Below are 17,450 nucleotides of genomic sequence, written 5' to 3' on the forward strand. Positions count from 1 at the left end.
ATATACCTGAAAGATCTTTAACTGTAATTTAATTACCGGAAATGTTTAAAATGACTAAAAACACACATGGTTATTACTGTGTGCCTTCAAGGCATTTTCAGCTGATAGCAACCCTAACCCTATCATGGGATTTGTTCAGAGGAGGCTTGCCATTGCCTGAGGCTTAGAGAGTGTGACTTGCCCAAGGTCACCCAGTAAGTTTCATGGCTGAGCAATGAATCGAATCCTAGTCTCCAGAGCCGTGGCCCACTAAAACCGTAGCCTCCATCAACATGCATATGAGGTTGTTTTTAAACATGGAAACCCTTCTCCCATATGGTGCTTGATAGGTAAAAACTAGGACTTTGAGTTCTGTTCACAGACAAATTAGTAGCAAGTGAAGCTGTGCTAACAAGGGACACATGTTGCTTCCCTTAAGCAGCCACATCTTATTGACTGAAGGTTCACATTGGCTGAATATAGGAATATAAGAGGGTGTGTGCCATCAGTGGAGGGTGTTGCCATCAGCAGTGGGCAGGCCCACCAACTCAAGCTTAGAAAAGTTACTTCTTTGAATTAACAACTAAGCTGTGAAACTCTCTTGGGGTTGTTTTGGGTTGCACTCTTTCTGTTGCTGGTAGGCAAAGATCTGCCTGTTTAAACATGCTTTCAACCTTATTGACCAGGGTAGATGAACATGTAATAGACATGCTTTTGAAAATATGTACTTTGCATTGTTTTAATTGTTTTTAAATGAATGTCTTAAAAGTACTGTAGTGTTTTAACTGTTATACTTACCATATACACTGGTGCCTCGGGTTACGAAATTAATTCGTTCCGCCATTCCTTTCGTAACCCGAAAATTTCGTAACCCGAAACACTTTTTCCATTGAAAATAACTAATGCGTTCTATGACCTCAGACTGAACCTGCAAGTCAAAACAAAGTTAGAATAGAGGCCTATTAAGCTAAGTACCCTACAATACAATGCAATACAAAGTTGCCTGAGGCACTAAAGAGCTTAAGAATGACTTGCAGGTCCATTCTAAAGGTTTGTAAAGGATAAAGAAAAAAAGTTTTTGACTTATCTTTGCTGGTCCTGGCATCTCAGAGTGAGGCAGGAGGAGGAGGAGGAGGAGAGGGGCAGCCAAAACACCCAAATTTAAACCCAGACAACCAATTCAACCAATTCAACCAATTCAACCAATTTAACCAATTCAACCAATTTAACCAATTCAACCAATTTAACAAAGTTAACCATTTTAACAACAATTTTTTTTAAAAAAAATTGGTGTTTTTTTTAAGGGTCATGAGCACCTTTGCCCTTCTTGGATGATGGTTCTCCCTCTTTTGTGAAGAACTGGTCCAAGGATGTCTGCTTTTGCCGGGCCTTAAGCAGGTTCCTAAAATGGCTAAGGCAGACATTATCAAAATGTGCAATGGCATGGCTGGTGAGCACCTTCTCAGGGTGATGCTTCTCAACATAAGAAGACACACTGTGGAATTGCCGCAAAATGTCTTTAATTTCTGCCATTGGCAAAAATGCCCCCGCCGCCTCCTCCTCCTGGCCCCTGTCAAAATGGAGCACGTCCTCATCCACGGCCGAGTGTTGCATGGCCGCCAAGGCCTTCAGGTCCTCTGTTGTCAGGTCCTCACTGTGCTCCTCAATGAGTTCCTCCACGTCCTCGTTGTCCACGTCAAGTCCCAGGGACCTTGCGATGGAGACAATCTCAGCCACCTCTTCTTCACCTGGCTCAGCACCCTCGGTCTGTGACCCTTCCAAGGAAGAAGCATCAGGCCACAGCTTCCTCCACGCAGCAATCAGGTTGCGCCTGGTGATCTCCTGCCAGGCCAAGTCCACCATCTTCAAGCACATGACGATATCAAAATGCTGCTTCCAGAACTCTCGCAGGGTCAGCTGTGTGCTCTCCGTTACATCAAAACACCGCTTGAAGAGGTGCTTGGTGTAGATCTTTTTGAAGTTGGCAATGACCTGCTGGTCCATGGGTTGCAAGAGGGAGGTCGTGTTGGGTGGCAGAAACTGGACCTTGATGAAGGAGAACTCTGCAAGGATGTCCTTTTCCAGGCCAGGCGGGTGCGCAGGAGCATTGTCCAAGAGGAGGAGGCACTTCAAGGGCAAATCCTCTTCCTCCAGGTACCGCTTCACAGTCGGGGCGAAGACACTGTTGATCCACTCCACGAAAAGGAGGCGTGTGACCCATGCGCGGCCATTGGAACGCCACATCACTGGCAACCTGTCCTTTTGAATGTTGTGTGCCTTGAAGGCCCTTGGATTTTCTGAGTGGTAGACCAACAGGGGCTTGATCTTACAGTCCCCGCTGGCATTCGCACACAACGCAAGTGTGAAGCGGTCCTTCATAGGCTTGTGGCCTGGCAATCTCCTCTCCTCCTGGGTGATGTAGGTGCGGCGAGGCATCTTCTTCCAGAAGAGGCCCGTCTCGTCGCAATTGAACACTTGCTGCGGGACGTAGCCTTCCTCCTCCATCATGGCCTTGAACTTGATGACAAATGCTTCGGCGGCCTGGTGGTCTGCGCTGGACGCCTCGCCGTGACGGACGACAGAGTGGATCCCGGTCCTCCTTTTGAACCTTTCAAACCAGCCACGTGAGGCTTTGAATTCCGGGGTGGCTGGCTCCTCCTGGGAAGAAGTTCCTTCGCCTGCCTCCTTGCTGGCCAGGTCTTCAAAAATGGTGGTGGCCTTCTCACAGATGACCGAGGTGGTCACAGTGTCCCCGACTCGCTCCTTTTCTTTAATCCAGAGGAGCAGCAGGCGCTCCATCTCCTCGTGCTTTGGTGTCCTCTGCTTGGCAATCGTAGTCACGCCTTTCGCAGGAGCCACAACGCTTCTGATGGCCTCCTTCTGCTTGAGGACAGTGCCAATTGTCGAAGGGTTTCTTCCATACTCCTTGGCAATGTCCACCAAGCGCACGCCCCTCTCATGCTTGGCGATGATTTCCCTCTTGTCCTCCAAGGACAAGGGAGCCCTCTTCCTTTTGTCACCGCCGCTTTTATCTGTGGCTTTCTTGGGAGCCATAGCTCAAGCCTAAAAAGGACAAAAGGCACAGGCACTGAGCAAAAGCCACAATTGGAAACCACCCCCACCCCCATGGTCACACTCTCTGGCCCACATGGAGCCAAGGCCAAACTTGCAAAACTCACACCCCACACTCTCAAATCATCACAGCCATGACCAAAGCACCCAAGAAGCCAAACCCAAAGGCCAAAACCCCCAAATCTGAACATGCAACCCCAAGGTCACACTCTCTGGCCCACATGGGACCAAGGCCAAACTTGCAAAACTCACACCCCACACTTTGAAATCATCACAGCCATGAGCAAAGCACCCCAGAACCCTAACCCAAAGGCCAAAACCCCCAAATCTGAACATGCAACCCCATGGTCTCACTCTGTGGCCCACATGGAGCCAAGGCCAAACTTACAAAACTCGATGCCCACACTTTGAAATCATCACAGCCATGAGCAAAGCACTGAAGCAGCCAAACCCCAGAAGCCCCAAAGCTGAAAATGCAACCCCATGGCCACACACCCCACACTCTGAAATCATCACAGCCATGAGCAAAGCACCCCACCACCCCACAGCAAAAGCATGGTCACACTGTCTCACCCCACAAGAAGAAGGTATAAATCCATACACCTACCTGTAGAGAAATTCCTGATGGCAGGTCTTGATCCGAAGTGTACACCTGGCACTGTACTGTACAGTACAAAGCCAGAACAAGTCCAAAGGCAGAAAGCCAGAAAAAGTCCAAACCTCCACTGGAACCACGAGTTAGAGCTCAGAAGAAACTCTTCCTCACCAGTCCACAAGGCCAGACAAAGGGGGCAGATCAATGGAAGCCGGCTTTTGTTTCTGAAGCCAGGCCACCCCCCCCCCCCAATTTCGTTAGCCAATCCAGATGATCAGCTTGATTTCTCAAGCCAATCAATATACTGCTAACTAAATTCAAAATTCGCGCCAAAGCTAACCCCTAACCCAGCCCCCTTAGGCTTTCCGTTAGCTCTGGAAAGCCTATAGCTGCACTTTGCAGCATTTGAATTTCGCGCCGAAATGAATTTCGTAACCCGAAAAATATTTCGTAACCCGAAACAGTTTTTTCCAATCCAACTTTTTCGTATCCCGGAAATTTCGTAACCCGATCATTTCGTATCCCGAGGCACCAGTGTATGCTCAACTGTAAGTCAGCCTCATAAGTTGAGGGTGGGCTTGGGGGCCAAAATTCTGTGACTCATCGACAAGTGGAGGGTAAAACCTTGGGGCATATAACAAAGAATATAAAGGTTTAAAGCAAAGGAAAACAGTGCCAAAGAACTTACAAAATTTCAGCAGGCATCACTGTTTGTGATCACACTAAAGGCTGAATGGATGAGAGAACAGAAGGGGGTTCGTGCTTCCAGAACAGGTTGCCTTTCACCAGGGGATGCTTGCTCTCTCTCTCTCTCTCTCTCTCTCTCTCTATATATATATATATATATATATATATATATATATATATTTGTGCGTGTTAAAGTACAGTACTTACATTGACCCATGGATATGTCAACTTGGTTTTTAAATTTTTAGACTTATACATAAGCATATACGCTACTATTATTTTAGATGTTCTGTTTTACACATTTAAGTCACTTTAAGTCCTGTTTGAGAGAAAAGAGGGATATAAATCAAATAAGTAAAATAAATGCAACTTCCAGAGTCACCCAGCCAGCCTGGCCTGGGCTGGCTGAGGGATTCTGGGTGCTGTAGTTCAAAAGAGTAATTTTTCAAGTTCTGCCACAGATTTCCACATGTTCTATTTCACATATTAACGTGGCCTGCTGGCTGACTCATGCAAATTCCAGTAGGGATTGTTGAATACCGAGATCACTCCCAAATTCTTTTTTTCCCCTTCCTTCACGACTCCAGATGTACTCTAGCTCTCAGCCTCTTCGAATAGGATATTACATCACTGATTCTTTTATTATGCCAAGTCCTTCCATGAAAAGAGCTGTACTGAAGACCAAGGAGCTCCTGGAAAAGGCTGGCCATGTGGTATGTACCCTTCATTCTAAATCCTCACCCAGTGCTTAGGGGTATTAGAACTTGGCATGAGAGTGGTCATTTTTATCTGTGAACCACCTTAGGTCCCTTCTGAAGAGAAAGGCAGCACAGAAATTGAGTACGAAGTGGTTATGCCTCTTCTTCCTCAGTGCTGTCTTCTAGATGAAAATACCTTCCATCACTTAAGGTAGAAAATGAATATCATTCCTAAAGGGTACATGTGCTTTGGCCTGATCTCAGATCATATCCAGAAACTGTATTTCTACAAGGTGTAAATATAATGAAGGTTCGGGGTTGATGCTGCTTCATCACCTTGTGGCAGATGTCTTGAAAATGTCTTCATTTTTACTACATTATCTTCTACTAATGTGCAAATTAATGAGACATAGATTTTAAATTATGATTTCACTTCTTACTTTCAGAAGCTTTCATTAACTGAAGAAATGTATGAAATGTATATATTTCTGGGTGTTTTTCTGTGATCCAAAGGGAATGCCTAGTGTATTCTGGGTTTCTTTATCTCAGCTCAGTGTTAGTCCTCTTTGATCCATACTGGATCTTAGCTACAAAGAATTTATATGTGGTCAAAAATCTCTGGATGGCAATCCAACAGCATAGCACACAATCTATAATGGCTATATTTAAAGTGTGATGAATATCTGTAGCTGCTTCTGCCATGGTTAGAGGACATGTGGGGAAATGTAGAAGTTTCTAATTCTTATGCTTCCAAAAGGCTGAGCAGTTACACCTTTAATCTGTTCACTGAACATCTTTCCTTCCTTTAAAATCATTTTTGTTATCATTGCCAGGAGGATTGTCTCTCTGCCTTACTGTTTCATGCAAAAGGGTTTAGTTGAATGGGCAAGTTATTTCTTGTCTTCTTGTGTTTTACAATGATAACTATTTTCATATAATTTTAATTAATTATTTTTATTTTTTCCCCAGCTGGTTCCCTTTAAGCCCATCCGTATGGAATACGTGGTGTATAACATTTGTGTCAGAGGCTTCTTTATTGATGGTTGTGCCACATATCTAGAAAGCTTGTAAGTACTATGTTATGTAAACAATAGATGCATGAGCTGTGTTGCATCCTTCCATTCATGTATTAGGGGAGGATATGGAAACCAAGGGAAAGTGGAATAAATAATTTGCGTTGGCTTTCACTGTAAAAAACATTAGACCTGAGCCAAGTGTTGTCAGGATGTACATCTGAAGAATAGAATGAAATAGAGATAAGAGGTGAAATAATGCATAACTAATTCCCAGTGCATACACTGAGTCGTTATGGAGTTCACATGTGTGATAGCTGAGAATTCTATAATATTGTGCCACTTGTGATGGTCAAAGTACTGGAGCTGGGAGACTGAGGGCTAAAATGATAAATCATTTTGAAGATTACCTAGTCTGATGGTCTTGGTTGTTTTTCAGCAAAGGCGAGTTGGCGGATCCCTCAATAAAGGATTTCCTGCTCATGGCAAAATTTCCTAATTGGCTGCGACATCTCCTAAGCTGGATTGTCAGACCAATAGTAAGGCTTGTTTCTTCATTGACATGCCCTAATCTGCTGAAAAAAGCAACCATAATTGTTATAAATACAGGGTTTTCTTTGTATTTTTTAAAGGATATTCTTATTAGCAAAACCACTCTTACCTATGTCTGATAATATGTGCATGTAAAATACAGAGAGAGGAAGGGTGTAGTAAGATGTTTAAATGGTATAAGGCAGATCTATCTCCCTAGGGAGGGGCGGGGGATGTTATAAAAATGTCTATCCCTAGTTGCTACCCATCATACCATTGCAACTATGGCAGCACCCAGAGGAGATTTTTTTGAGCACAGTGGTTAAATGCCTGTACTGCAGCCATTCACTCAAAACCACAAGGTTGCGAGTTCAAGACCAGCAAAAGGGCCCAAGCTCGACTCAGGCTTGCATCCTTCCGAGGTCGCTAAAATGAGTACCCAGACTGTTGGGGGCAAATTAGTTTACTTGCTAATTAGCTTACTTGCTATTCACCGCTATGATCTTTGGAATAGCGGTATATAAATAAAACAAATTATTAACAATTAGGTAGAAGCATATGGGAGAAAGTGCTCCCTGAGGGACACTGGCTCTAAGCCATTTAAGATATATACGTAGAAATTCACCACACAGCTACTCCTAGTTTCTCCAGGCTCCTTCAATGACAGCATTTAAGAAACTTGAGAGCGGCACAGGACAGGAGGGACACACTTCAAGGGTATGGACTGAAAGAGAGAGAGTAGAGGTAAGTGATGAGAGTGGCAGAATGCAAGAAACATTTGCAAGGGCACAAGATGAGGTGAAGAAAGGAGTAGGAGGGTAGTAAGATTCAGCAGTGGAAGTGGCTGTAGGTGAGAAGCAAGGGAGAGAGGCATTGTGGGGGAATGTAAGTGACAGTGTGCAAGCGACAAAGAGCATAGCACAAAAATGTGAAGTGAAGGAATAGGAGGAAAGACATGTGTGAAAAACATTATGTAAGAAGCATGCAAGAGGTGCACATTGTGATAGCAATAGCAAGTACTGTATATACTCGACTATAAGTTGACCTCATGTATAAGTTGAGGACAGGTTTTGAAGCCAAAAGTATGGATTTTGATATGACCCATGGATAAATCGAGGGTAAGACTTAGAGGCATGTAACAAAGAATGTAAAGGATTAAGCACAGGAAAACAATATCAAAGTAAAAAAAAAATCCAGCAGGTATAACTTTTCATGCCCATCATAAAGGCTGGATGGATAAGAAAGTAGAGGGAAGGTCAGTGCTTCCAGGACAGATCACACTTTTGTCTTTCACCAGGAGTGGTCCATTTTTATGATTTAAAGTACAGTACTTACATTGACCCATGGCTAAGTCGGCTCAGGTATTTTGGGTTAATTTGTTGACCAAAATTTCTAGACTTATACATGAGTATATACAGTATATTTCTATACCACCTACTAATTGCTCCCAACAAGCTGGGTACTTGTTTTAGCAACTTACAGAATGATGCCAGTCTGAGTCGACCCAGAACTCCGGGCTGGTATGTGGTTTGTGAGTGAGTGGCTGCAGTACAGGCCTTTAACCATAGATGGAATAATCACTCTAGCCTAGATGTAAATCCTCAACTGTTTCCCCCTTGCATGCAAAGATTAATAAAGACAGTTATTTTCTTTCTACTAAGGGAGAAAACAAAGGACTGTCTACCTGTCTGAACAGTGGGTAGAATGAGTAAAAAAATTCTATATGGTGCCTAGCAAATACAAAATTTCTTGTTTTGATTATTCTTTATTTCCTTAGAGTTCTCGTACATCAAACATGTTTGGAAACATGACAGAGAGGTAAGGACTGATTGGTGAAAAAATAGTTTCTTCATCTCTCTTAGGAACAGAGGGTTGTAACTTCTTGGGCTAGTGATTCTACCTTTCCCTCCATTGCATCAGAAGATTTGAATGGTTTCTCCTACCGATAACCTTGTGGAGCTTTGGTTCACCACATTCCTTGCCTGCTGAACTCTACAGCAGTTAAGCAACAAGCAGAGTTTGGGAAAAGTATTTCTTTGGACGAAAACTCCCCACATTTAGAAAACTAAACTGGTGGTTCCGGGAGCTGTAGCTCTAGAAATTGACTTCATCAAGTTCTTGCAAAAAAGGTAGTAAATAGGCCTAGAGAGGCTATGACTGGGAGAATATTTGTCTTCACTCTTGTTGCTCGAGGAGTGAGTTACTCAAGTTGTTCATATATGCTTTCTGTATTGCCAACACTTTAACTCTGGCCACCCTCAATCATACTTACTGGCTAAAGGCTAAGTTAGTTGAATATCCTGTCAGGGATGCCATACAGGCCTTCTTGCAATTGCAACTTCAACTTGCAACCCTACAAATGAGAGACCTCCAAGATCCCTGGTTGTCAGCAGCCATACTTATGTATTGCAAACAGAGGCTTGTGGTTTCCATGATTGAATCAATCCATCTCTAATGTGATCTTCCTCTTTTTTATCACCTTCCATTTTACTGAGCATTATTGATTTTGATAGTGAGACATGGTATCTCAAAACTACAAAAGCCTCCATTTAGGTTTGTAGTGAGAATTCAGAGTTAATTTGCTCTTAGACCCTTTTATTTCTACAGTCAGCCCTCCATATCCATGGATTTTGCATCTGTGGATTCAGCCATTCACGGCTTGAAAATATTCATCATCAACAACAACAACAAAATCCAAAAAGTAACCCTTGATTTTGCCATTTTATATAAAGAATACAATTTTACTGTGCCATTGAGCATCCACGAATTTTGGTATCCACAGGGAGTACCAAGGGCTCGCTGTAAATTTGGCAGTCCATGATATATTATTTATATTTATTTATTTATTTAGGTATTTATATCCCGCCCTTCAGCCCTAATGGCTCTCAGGACGGCTTACAATTATTTTTAATCAGACAGTTCCCTGCCCTCAGGCTTACAATCTAAAAGACACGACACAAAAGGAGAAGGGAATGGTGAGGCGGGAAGGGAATCAGGTCCAGCATTCTTCTCTCCCTCTGAGGTCTGGACCAAGGCAGATGGACTGGAGGGAGGGCTCTTCTTCTTCAGGCTAGCCCTGGTAGAACTGGGCCAGCCTACTCTCTCCCTCATAAGTATATATATTCCTTATAAGACTTTGCAGCATCACCACATTTCAAATGAATTCATTTTCTTCCTGTCAGCTTTCCTCACTGTCAAGTTTTCACAACCATACATAAAAATGTTCTATGCCTTTGCTCAGTCACAAATTAATATTAAGAGTGTAGTCAAGAAATCAGAAGTCAAAGATTTGGAAAAGCCACAATGAAAGAACTAGATAAGATCCCTAAGTGTAAAGATATATCAATAAATACCAAAGTCAAAATCATCCTTTTCATTGTGGTTCCCATTTCAGTGTATGGTTGTGAAAACTGGGCAGTGGAGAAATCTGACAGTAAGACCCATTAGAAATTTGGTTTTGGAAGAAAGTTCTCTGGATCCCATGTTGGAAGACATTTTTTTTGAAAAGCTGTCCATGTTAAAATTTATTTACACACCAAAAAGGAAAAAGTAGGGTACAGGTGCTGGGGACAGGATTTTCTCTCAGAAATATAATGCATTTGTGTGCCAGGAAATATTTAAACATCCAATGGTGGACTGTAAAATATAAATATCTGAATGCTTGCATCTTCCCAGGACCAAACTGGGTATTAAAGGGAATACACCTCACCTGCAATGTACAGGGCTCCCCCGGGTTACGAATTTAATTCGTTCCGCGGCGCCATTCGTAACCCGAAAAGCATTCGCAAGCCGAAGCCCCATAGGCGCTAATAGCGAAAGCCGCGATTTGGTGCGAAAAAGCGCCGAAAAGCACCAAAATTTTTTTCGTAACCCGAAATAACCTTCGTAACCCGGAACAATTATTTTTAATGGATTTTTTTCGTAACCCAGAAATTTCGTAACGCGGCGCATTCGTATCCCGGGGTACCAGTGTAATAAGTTTTCCTTCCCACAGTGAGATTTCAATAGAATGCATGCCTCAACAATCAGACTTGCCAGTTAAACCAAGGTTTATTTTCCAGTGACAAAATAATACATATTAAATGTATGGATGAGGAAAATCACATTCTATGACACAGTATCTTTCACCACCTGAGGGAGCACTTCTTTTAAAAATGTGCTAAATGTACAGTCAGCCCTTGGTATCTGCTGGGGTTTGGTTCCAGGACTTCCCATGGATACCAAAATTAGTGGATGCTCAAATCCCATAAATACAATGTCATACTGCAATGGTGTCCCTAATATAAAATAGCAAAATCAAGGCTTGGTTCTTGGAATTTATATCCATTTGAAATATTTTCAAGCTGTGCATGGTTGAATTCATGGGTAAAGAATCCATGGATATGAAGGGCAGATGGTATTGTCTAATATGATTGTCAGCAAAGGTCCAGGGGATTTCTATATTAATTCAAAGAAGGTAGCTGAGACACTTGATGAGGGAGAAAAGAACTTGAGAAGTCATACTAGGACTCCCTTAATTGACATGTGCATATAAAAAACCAAGGTTTGAAAAACCGATGTTTTTGTACCAAAGACTGCCAAATCCCTAAGCCAGCTTGTCCAAGGATGCTGGAAGTTGTGAAGTCAAAGGCTTTCATGGCCGGCATCCATAGTTTTTTGTGGTTTTTTGGGCTATGTGGCTGTGTATCTTCCAGAATGTGACCACATAGCCTGAAAACCCACAAAAAACGATGCTGGGAGTTGTTGAAGAACCTAATTTTTACAACCCCTAATATCAGTGTAACACTAGATAAGATGGAGGGAGAGACTTCTTCTAGTGTCAGAAGGAACTTTCTAATTTGAGCATGTACAGAGATCTTGTAGCACCTTTGAGACTAACTGAAAGAAAGAAGTTGGCAGCATGAGATTTGCTAGACAGATGCATTGAGAAAGTAGACTGAAGTCTAGGAAATCTCAGGCTGCCAACTTGTTTCTTTCAGTTAGTCTCAAAAGTGCTACAAGATCTCTCTCCATACTGATTCTACAGACTAACATGGCTTTATCTTTGATTTCTAAATTGAGTACTAGAATAGAAGTCTGAACCAAGGGGGAAAAGTCTAAAATAGAAGGTTCCAATTCTGTAGCTGAGATAATACATATAATAAGCAATCTGTTCAAAATGTATTCAAATATTTTACCTAAGTAACTGCTTTGTGTTTGTTGGTGAAATAATATTGGGATATTTTGTTACAGTCTCCACTACCTTCCTCTGGTTTTGAGTCTATATCAGATGTGTATATGTGTGCGTATATGTTTGCTATAATTATGAGAGTTAAAGACATGCTTTAAAATAAAACCCCATGTTCTTAGAATTTTGAAGAAACCTTGAGATACTGTGCTAAAAGCTGACAGTCATAATCAACCGACAGTTAAGTTTCTGGGGACCTAAAGCTTATGTACTTTGCTGCTGAAAAAATAGTCTTGATCTGGAAAAAAGCAGTCTAAACTAACAATATCTGTATATAGCAACATTTTAAGAGTAAAGCTAGACTTCACAAGGGAAGTATTTGGCTCCCATTTCCATCTTTCCTTATAAGAAAAATGTAATATGGCTCTTTGGAAGAGAATAAGACTGAGCTTGAACTATCCTTTTTTTTCCTTCAGTCTTTTTCCTGCAAGGCATTCAAATGAGAATTAACACTGGAATCAAGGGGGAAACAGTTTGTGTTGAGGGAGATGTTTTTTTTGGGGGGGGGGGTTTGCTGGGAGTTTATTTATGGACACGAGAAGTCTAAAGTATCCATTTCTCCCACTCAGTGGTTCTTCCCTGCAAATGGCATATTAGTTCCTTTCTTAGTTATATCAGGAACAGTCTTTGGCTAGGTATTGTCTTGGTCTGGCATTAATGTACAACAGCCTTCCCCATGCTGGATGGGAATGGTGGGTTTTATAGTCCAACACATCTGGAGAGCACCAGGTTGGGCAAGACTGGTGTAGATCAGATTAACATGGAAAGCCAAAGCTATTTCTTGCTTACTTTTACTTCTTTCCTCTTTTTCAAATTTTAGGCCTGTAAAAGAACTTTGGAAACTTCATTCTGAAATTGAGGTAAAAATTATTTTAAGGCTTTTGAGTCAATTTTCAGGAACATCTGTTTTATTTAGATGTTTGAAATTATATTAAGAAAATTTAGCTTCTAGGATTGTCCATGTGACCTCATGGAATCATAGAGTTGGAGGAGACCAACATCTTGGATTGACCCCAGAAAGCAGTTGGCAACCAGTCAATACTGGAATAATACTATATTGATGCCATGCATTAATGAACAACATAGCCTGGTGCATTTTCACCAATGGAAGGTTTCAGACCCTCTTCAAGAGTACCCCCATGTACAGCATATTGCAGTAGTTAAGAAAATGTGTAATTAAGGCATGAATGCTGAAGTCTCTCCCTCTCCCTCTCCCTGTTTCTCCCTTCCTTAGGAATACTGCCAGGAATTCATTGCTGAGTGGAAGAAACTGCAGCTGGATGTGATGCTTTGCCCTGCACTGACTCCTGCATTTAAGATTGGATTTCCTGGGAAATTTTCAAGTACTTGAACATTATATGTGAAATCAGATTTCCAGAGGGCACTGAAATTCTTTAGAATACTTTCAAATATTCATTTCTTAGCTGAGTTAGAAATGAAACAGTTCTACATAGCTCTTTGAGGAATTTTCAGAAACTAGTTTTCTTTGACAAAGATGTAAAATGTCTTTCCCAGCTTTATAATTACAGCTGTCTTCTTTGTTTAACTTTTTGGCTTACCGTTTTTGAAAAATTCTTTTTCCCAATTCAGAACCTGCGGAATAGCCTTCCCCAGACTCTCAGATCTTTTGCACTACAACCCCCATCATCATCAAACAGCCATGCTGGTAGGTGGTGTGGTCCAAAACATCTGAAGAGAACCGGGCTAGTAAAAAAAGTTCTACAATTCAATTGATATAAGGAAACCAAGTATTGAATGTCGCCTGCATGTTGGTGCCAATGCATCTCACACCCCCTGATGGCCCTTTTCAGCAGTTCTGTCTAGATCAGGACTGGGCAGTACTTTGGACATCACTGCTGCTTTTAGATATTTCATTTTAACTTATAAGGCGATTTGGTTCCCATATGGGGAGAAAAATGAGATATAAATTAAATTATTTTTGTAAAAAACCTGTAGTTCCCCTTAGTCTCTGCCAACATAGCAAATGGCGAGGCACGGTGGGAGTTGCAAATCAATAATATCTGAAAGAGCACATTTTGCCGTCCTGATGGAGATGTTAAAATAGCGTAAGAAACAGAACTGATCCCTATGGGACACCATTAATTAGCGTTAATGGTCAATCCATAGTCAATAGAAGGAGTGCACCTGTGCTTAATGGGTGAATGATGCATATCAGGTGTTCCATTCCAATTCTCACAGTGGCAAATCTGTAACCCTTCCATGAGAGCAAGTACAGGAGGGCCTCCGCGTTTGCTGTGGTTAGGGGCACAGGACCCACATGAAAGTGGAAAAACCACAAATAAAAACACACTACATTTTTAACCTGAGAGAACATTTCTCTTGGAATCTCTTAAGTTGTCCAGCAGAACTATGGTCAGCATCTGCCAGAATTTGACCATAGAATCATGCTGGAGGACCTACAAATGCCTAGAAAGTGTTTTCTCAAGGAATCTCTGTTCTCCAGCACAACACTGTGGTCATCCTCCAGCAGAATTTCTGTGGAGGACCTAGTGATTCGTAGAGAGAACATATTAATCAAATCTGCAAATACTTAAAGCCACAAATGAGGAGTGCTGACTGCATGTCTCTTATGTTTATTGTCACTGTCATAGTGGCTGTTTGCATGGTGGAGACAGCTACCATGTCTTCTCTGTTTAGTAGGCACTCCATATGACAGCTGTAACATTTGAAAAGCCTTCCCATAGGGTGAGCACCATGCAGATGCCCATGCAGTGTTGTAATCCTCCACACACACACCCCGCAAGCCTGCTGCTACTGTTCAGTAGGAGCAAAACAAACAAAAAACCAAAAATTTCCTTGAAGATAAACAGGAAGGGCCACTCGGTTTTCAAGCACAGTTGTCCACCCTACTCTCCAGGAGGTACAATTTTTGTTTGATAACAGGACACATATTCCCTTCACACCTTGTTTGTAAGGGAAGGTGCCATTTAAAAAAATGCAGCACAGTGCTGAATTTCAATGACAAATTCACTAGTGGGCAGAACTTCCTAGAAGCTTACAGAACTACTGTTGTGCTTAAAAATAATATACATGTTCCCTGTGTACCTTGTTTGTTTAGTATGATGTGGATTCAATTTTTTTATGGTTTCTGTCACTGAAGTACTAAATTTTGACAACAACATTAGAGGGGCAGGGACAATTCATGTATCTGCCAGCAGGTTCCAAGGGGTAGAATTGGGTCAAAGATGTTGTCTGTTCCCACCTTACCATAATAGATTAACCAGATGCACGGGTCTTCAAAACATTACTTGTTGTTATGTAGCAGTCAGTAGAAGAAGCCCAAGGGGTTCAAATCAGGGCCAGATGCTGCAGCACTCAGGAATACTCTTAAGTAAACAGCTTGCTCCAACAATATCTGAAGCTTAGATTGTATTTATCTTGGCCCAAGCTACTCCACCCAGCTCCCACCTCTTCCCACAAAATGGGAAGTCTTAAAGGGATAGACTTAGGGTTTTAAGCCCAGATCATCTCTCTCAATGTGAGAGCTCATGCCATGCATGCTGTTGGTACTGATGTGTCATTCCCAGCAATTGTGGAGCTTTCAGAGAAGGGTGTGCATTTGCAATCTAGTGGTGGAGGGACTGTCAGGTCTGGGCTCAAGGAACTGAGGCTCCTTTTTTTTTGTTTTTTTTTTTTTTTTGGTATCTTTTGGGTTTATAGGTTTCAAGTGTCTTGGGCTTTGTGGTCTTTGTCTCTTTATTTTGAGGGTAGGAAAGGTCACACCTGAAGCACCCTCATTTTTTAAAAAGAAATTCTTTGTCCCAAGTGCTCCCAACAGGGAGGTGTTTTCCATACAAGTCATGTTTAAAAAGGGGCTCCTTTGGACCCAGGGGCCATTACGGGAGTATTTTCAGGGTGCTGCCCACCTAGGTCTCCTGATAGTTTCCGACCATTACTTTAGTAGCTCTTGGGTCTGGTACCCCTCCACTGGTGCCTCAGCATCTTCTTAAAGGCCACTTACACTGAGACTTTCACATATGAAGTGGCCCACAATTAATAGCTTGCAGAAATCCTCCATCCCACCTGTCAGTATTTTAATACATTGGATATAGAAAATATAGAATTTTATATAGAATTATATAGAATAGAATGCAAATATGAAGAGACTGGGATTATAAAGCTATTCCCTCCTCAAACATGATATAACAATTATTACTAAGCATCATAAGCTGTCATAAAAAGTTTAACTAGGCACCTCAACTGTACCAAAAAGTAATAGTAATCTATTGGGCTTTGTCATTACAGTGGGAGCCATTTACACTCTGTTGTATAACTACTTGGATTTCCCTGCTGGAGTGGTCCCTGTCACAACAGTAACAAAGGAAGATGAGGAGGAACTGAAGAGCCACAAAGGGCACTATAATGATATATGGGACAAGATCTTTGTGAAGGTATGTCCTATGTCCTGTTGGCAAGTGTTGTTTCATAAATACTGTCAGCAACCTTTCTTGGGGACTTGGTACCCAAACTAAACCAAAAAGTCCCCATTTCTCTTCCTGTGTTCTGTCCTTACAGGCAGTGAAAGGAGCTGTGGGACTCCCTGTGGCTGTCCAATGCGTAGCTTTACCATGGCAGGATGAGCTGTGCCTTCGATTCATGAAGGAAGTGGAGAAGCTGACTTCGGAAAACGAAAGGATGCACTGAGTGTGAAGTTGCTGGAAGCAGAATGATGGGGAACTGTCTCCTGCGACTGACAGACAATGGGCTTTTTAGCTGGACCAAGTTTTGATTAAATCTCTGAAATGCTTTTCTGCCTCAACCTTGACTGTTCATGGGGCTGCTGTGAATATGCAGAGGTTCAGTTGTGGTTACATGATAACTGTGACTTCTTTCATTAAGAAGGGGTCTGTAGTCAGTGCAGCAGCCAGTATTGTAGAAGTATCCACTTCCATCATCTGCCACGCAATCCATTCAGACATTGGGCCATCCAATGCAGGAGACATTGACTGGCAACAGTTCTTTATGGATTCAGGCAGAATTCTTTCCTAGCTCTTCCTAGCCTAGATGATGATGGAGAATGAACATTGGACATTTTTTCACATGGAGCATATTTTCTACCACTGAACCATGGTTGCTTTTTAAAGTTGGAGGATAAAGGACTGAATGGGAAACATTAGAAGCTTTGGTTCACCATGGAAATGACTGCAGGTAGACTAGATTTGTACATGGTGACAATGGCCAGATTCACACTCTCACAGAAATGGAAAAATTCAAGCATACCTTCTCTACATGACTAGCTGCTTAAAATATATGATTTAGCAGAAATGGATAAACTGACTTGCTTACTTAGACATGGATTGATTACCAGTACATGTTCATTCATTCATATATTAATCTTTCAAGAGTTTTGTGTATGTGATAACCTGTTAATTTAATAATTTGATAATATGTATGAGAATATTGGTAATGTATTTGATAATTTATATCTTTGGTTTGGTCTTAAGTTAGAGCAGGCATTAAGAATTTAATAGATAACAGCAGGAAATTTTGATTATTTAAATACTCAGTTTGGTATCGGTGTCAGAATGAATGCAATATTATATAAATAATATCAAAACGACCAGTTTGACAGACAGGAGAGTTTGTATATAGGTAGAGGTTTATTTATACAAACAGAATTGAAAGTC

At 41.7% G+C, this 17,450-nt stretch overlaps 1 protein-coding gene across 1 annotated transcript in view; it reads left to right on the forward strand.

The window, feature by feature from the left end:
• LOC121928227 (fatty-acid amide hydrolase 1-like) overlaps positions 1-17,383 on the forward strand; it is a 32,269-nt gene extending 14,886 nt beyond the window's left edge. The window contains exons 8-15 of the mRNA XM_042462649.1: positions 4,921-5,046; positions 6,001-6,098; positions 6,484-6,583; positions 8,353-8,393; positions 12,623-12,662; positions 13,037-13,145; positions 16,069-16,214; positions 16,339-17,383. Coding sequence (XP_042318583.1) covers positions 4,921-5,046; positions 6,001-6,098; positions 6,484-6,583; positions 8,353-8,393; positions 12,623-12,662; positions 13,037-13,145; positions 16,069-16,214; positions 16,339-16,467 — 789 coding nt within the window. The 3' untranslated portion in view covers positions 16,468-17,383. The remainder of the gene's footprint in view (positions 1-4,920; positions 5,047-6,000; positions 6,099-6,483; positions 6,584-8,352; positions 8,394-12,622; positions 12,663-13,036; positions 13,146-16,068; positions 16,215-16,338) is intronic.
• Positions 17,384-17,450: the final 67 nt, after the last annotated feature.

This window comes from Sceloporus undulatus, chromosome 4 (genome assembly GCF_019175285.1).
Source record: "Sceloporus undulatus isolate JIND9_A2432 ecotype Alabama chromosome 4, SceUnd_v1.1, whole genome shotgun sequence".
Classification (NCBI taxonomy): domain Eukaryota; kingdom Metazoa; phylum Chordata; class Lepidosauria; order Squamata; family Phrynosomatidae; genus Sceloporus; species Sceloporus undulatus.